The 2,795-nt window shown below is 71.9% G+C and overlaps 1 protein-coding gene across 1 annotated transcript in view; it reads right to left on the bottom strand.

Annotated features, from left to right (window-relative positions):
* The window catches only part of MIOX (myo-inositol oxygenase), a 7,491-nt gene that overhangs the window by 3,333 nt on the left and 1,363 nt on the right, over positions 1 to 2,795 (bottom strand). Inside the window, exons 3-11 of the mRNA XM_004676370.2 lie at positions 2,639 to 2,719; positions 2,363 to 2,525; positions 2,176 to 2,243; positions 1,993 to 2,102; positions 1,859 to 1,926; positions 1,748 to 1,797; positions 1,562 to 1,674; positions 669 to 897; positions 34 to 447 (exon numbers count right to left, since the gene is read on the bottom strand). Coding sequence (XP_004676427.2) covers positions 34 to 447; positions 669 to 897; positions 1,562 to 1,674; positions 1,748 to 1,797; positions 1,859 to 1,926; positions 1,993 to 2,102; positions 2,176 to 2,243; positions 2,363 to 2,525; positions 2,639 to 2,719 — 1,296 coding nt within the window. The remainder of the gene's footprint in view (positions 1 to 33; positions 448 to 668; positions 898 to 1,561; positions 1,675 to 1,747; positions 1,798 to 1,858; positions 1,927 to 1,992; positions 2,103 to 2,175; positions 2,244 to 2,362; positions 2,526 to 2,638; positions 2,720 to 2,795) is intronic.

Here is a 2,795-nt window from a genome sequence, read left to right on the forward strand (position 1 = left end):
GGCGGGGCGGGCCGAGGGGCGCCGGGGCCTCACCGTGTAGTTGCGGAAGCTGCCCTTGTCTTTGGGGGCCTCGGGGTCCACATCCGGCCGGTACACCAGGGAAGGGTCGGGGCCCTGGTGGGGTGGGTGGGGAGCGAGACCCTTGAGCACGAAGCCGGCTCCGCGAGGGCACGAGGACGCGGGCGAGGCCGGGGGTCCCCGCACCCTCTGCGGGCCGGAACCCGAGGGATGCGCCGCGGGCGCCTGCGGGGATGCCGTGGCGCGCATCCGCACGCCTTCTCCGGCCGAGTCCCGCGGGGGGCCGGGGCCGACCGCCCAGCCAGCCCCAAGCAGGAAGGTGAAGCTCTTTGGCAGGAAGGCACGTGGGGCCGCCGCCTGCCACTGACCGTGGTCACTCACCACAAGCACCTTCATCCCGGCAGAGCTGAGGGCGGCGCAGCCGAGGGCCTATATATGCCCGCAGGTTACATAAGCGGCCGGGCACCACTGGCCCCTTGGCCTTGGCGCTCGCTAATGAGTGACCGCCGGCCCCCTCCTGGCCTCAGCAAGTTAATGTGTCAGCGCGGCCCCCAGCGGAGGCCCTGGGCTCCTGACCCCAGCTGCCGCCCCCCCCCCCCGTGCCACCTGCCTGGCCCTGCGCTCGCCCGCCTGCGCCCAGTGGGGCTCACTGAGCGGATGGTGTGCCCGCCCCTCCTTGGCACAGGGCGGACTACTGGGGGCTCAAGCAAGCGGAGCCAGTCCCAGGGGACACAGCAGGGCGGGGAGCGGAGCCGGTCCCCGGGGGCTGGAGCTTGCCCAGTGAGTCCCCCCACACTGAGGGCGCTCCCCAGCGTGCGGGGTGAGGCCGACTGGAGAAGGGAGTGCAGGCAGCTGGCCGGGTCGGGCCCTGGAGGGGGTCTGCAGTGGGCAGATGAAACCAGACAGCAGTCAGCGTCTGGGCTGGACACGGAGCCCGATGGCCGACAGGCCCAGGGCCACCCCGCGGGGCGGGTAAACGCAGCCTTGGGCGCCTGCAGCGAGGCTCCGTCTGCGAGATCAGGACCTGCCACTGCCCAGGCAGAGAGAGGCAGCAGGTCCTGCCCCCGGCTGCGCCCACAGCCTGGTGGGGTGCTGGTGCCACAGCCATGGCCCGACGGGGGCACAACCGGAAACAGGTGCCCTGTGTCCCCACGGGGAAGAGACAGGGAGCTGGGGCCCCCAGGGCCCTCGGGGGCTCCGGGCTCGGGGGACCAGGGGGAGCAGGGCACAGCCCCCTGGCTCTGGACGCTGGTGCCAGGAGGGGAATGGGAGCTGGGGCTCCGTGTCCCCACGGTGCCGGAGGGCTGCAGCCCTGGAGCGGGGCCGGGTCACGACCCCGTCGCTCCAAGGCAGGCTCTGGGCCGAAGGCGATGGCTGCAGGCGGCACCAGGCGCGGGGCGGGGCCCTGGCAGGTGACCCGTGGCTCGCTGCTGAGCTCAGCCGTCCTCAGCCCTGGGGGCGCGGCCCAGGCCAGCTGGCACAGTGGAGGGCCCGGGCCCTCCGTGCGGGCACCAGGCACAGGGGGGTCACTGACGCCCCGCACTTGAACTCCTGCACCCAGGGCAGCATGGCCAGGTCCCGCTCGTTGCACAGCTGCCGGTAGTCGCCGCCCGTGTGCCACGGGTAGAAGGAATGAAACCGGATCATGTAGAAGGCCTGGGGGGGACCACAGCCAGGCTGGGTGCCTGCGGGGGGCCGGGGGGCGGGCTGCGGGGCGGCCCCCACCTACCTCTGGGGGGAGGGAGAACTTGTTGAACTTCATCATCTGGTACAGGTACTCTGTGGGAGAGGGGTGTCAGGAGGGGCGGCGGGGGGGCGCCCACCCCTCCCCGTGGCTCACCATCATGGCCCCAGGACATGAGGACGTTCTCGAGCCCACAGTGGGGCTGGTACATGCCGAGCTCCGTGCTGCAAAGAGACGGGGACTCAGGGCTGTGGGGGGGGCTTCGGGAGGAAGGCGGGGGCGGGGTGTACCTGTATCGAGGGTCCTCAAGGTCGGGGTTGTCCTGGAAGGTGGAGTCACGGAAAACCACGGAGGCCTGGGGGCGGCAGCCCACGGGGAAGGTGTCCCCAACGACAGCCCACTGCGGAAGGACAGTGCAGGGCCAGGCCCAGGCCCGCGGCCCACCCTGCCCCCGCCGGCCGCCCTGCACTCACCTGGGGCTCCCCTGCCAGAGCCAGGACCTTCCCCAGGTCGTGCAGGAGCCCCACCAAGTGGAACCAGTCTGGGGGAGAGCCAGCAGGCCGGTGAGGCGCCCGCCCTGCGCAGGGTCCGGAGGACCCAGGCCTGGCCTAGCCCTGCCCAGCCCTCAGGGGCAGCACCCAAGGCCCGGGCGGGGCGCACCCTTGTCGGGGTGCGCCTGCCGGATGCCCTCCGCCGTCTGGAAGGCGTGGAAGGAGTTGGGGAAGTCCACATCGGGGTCCGACTCGTCCACCAGCCCGTCCAGCATGTCCACAGCCTCCAGGACGGTCATCTTCTTGTAGGAGAAACTCCCGAACTGGGCGTGCTGGGCAGGGGGAGATGGTCAGTTCCCCCTGGCCACACAGGTCGGCCGAGCCCGGTGCAGCTGAGAGGCCTCTGGTGCTTTGGGGGGGGAGTGGGGGGGCGCTCCCCAACTACCTTCCTCCTGACAAAGTCCACCGTCTGGTGTCTGTGCATGAGCTGGTAGGTGGCGAAGACGCGGTCCAGGAGCGGGCCGGACTGGGGGCCAGAGGCGCTGAGTGAAGGGTCAGGGAGGGCCCAGGAGGGGCGGGCGGGGCAGAGCGGGGTGGACGGC

The sequence above is a fragment of the Condylura cristata genome, unplaced genomic scaffold (genome assembly GCF_000260355.1).
Source record: "Condylura cristata isolate star-nosed mole 26May11 unplaced genomic scaffold, ConCri1.0 scaffold00004, whole genome shotgun sequence".
NCBI lineage: Eukaryota > Metazoa > Chordata > Mammalia > Eulipotyphla > Talpidae > Condylura > Condylura cristata.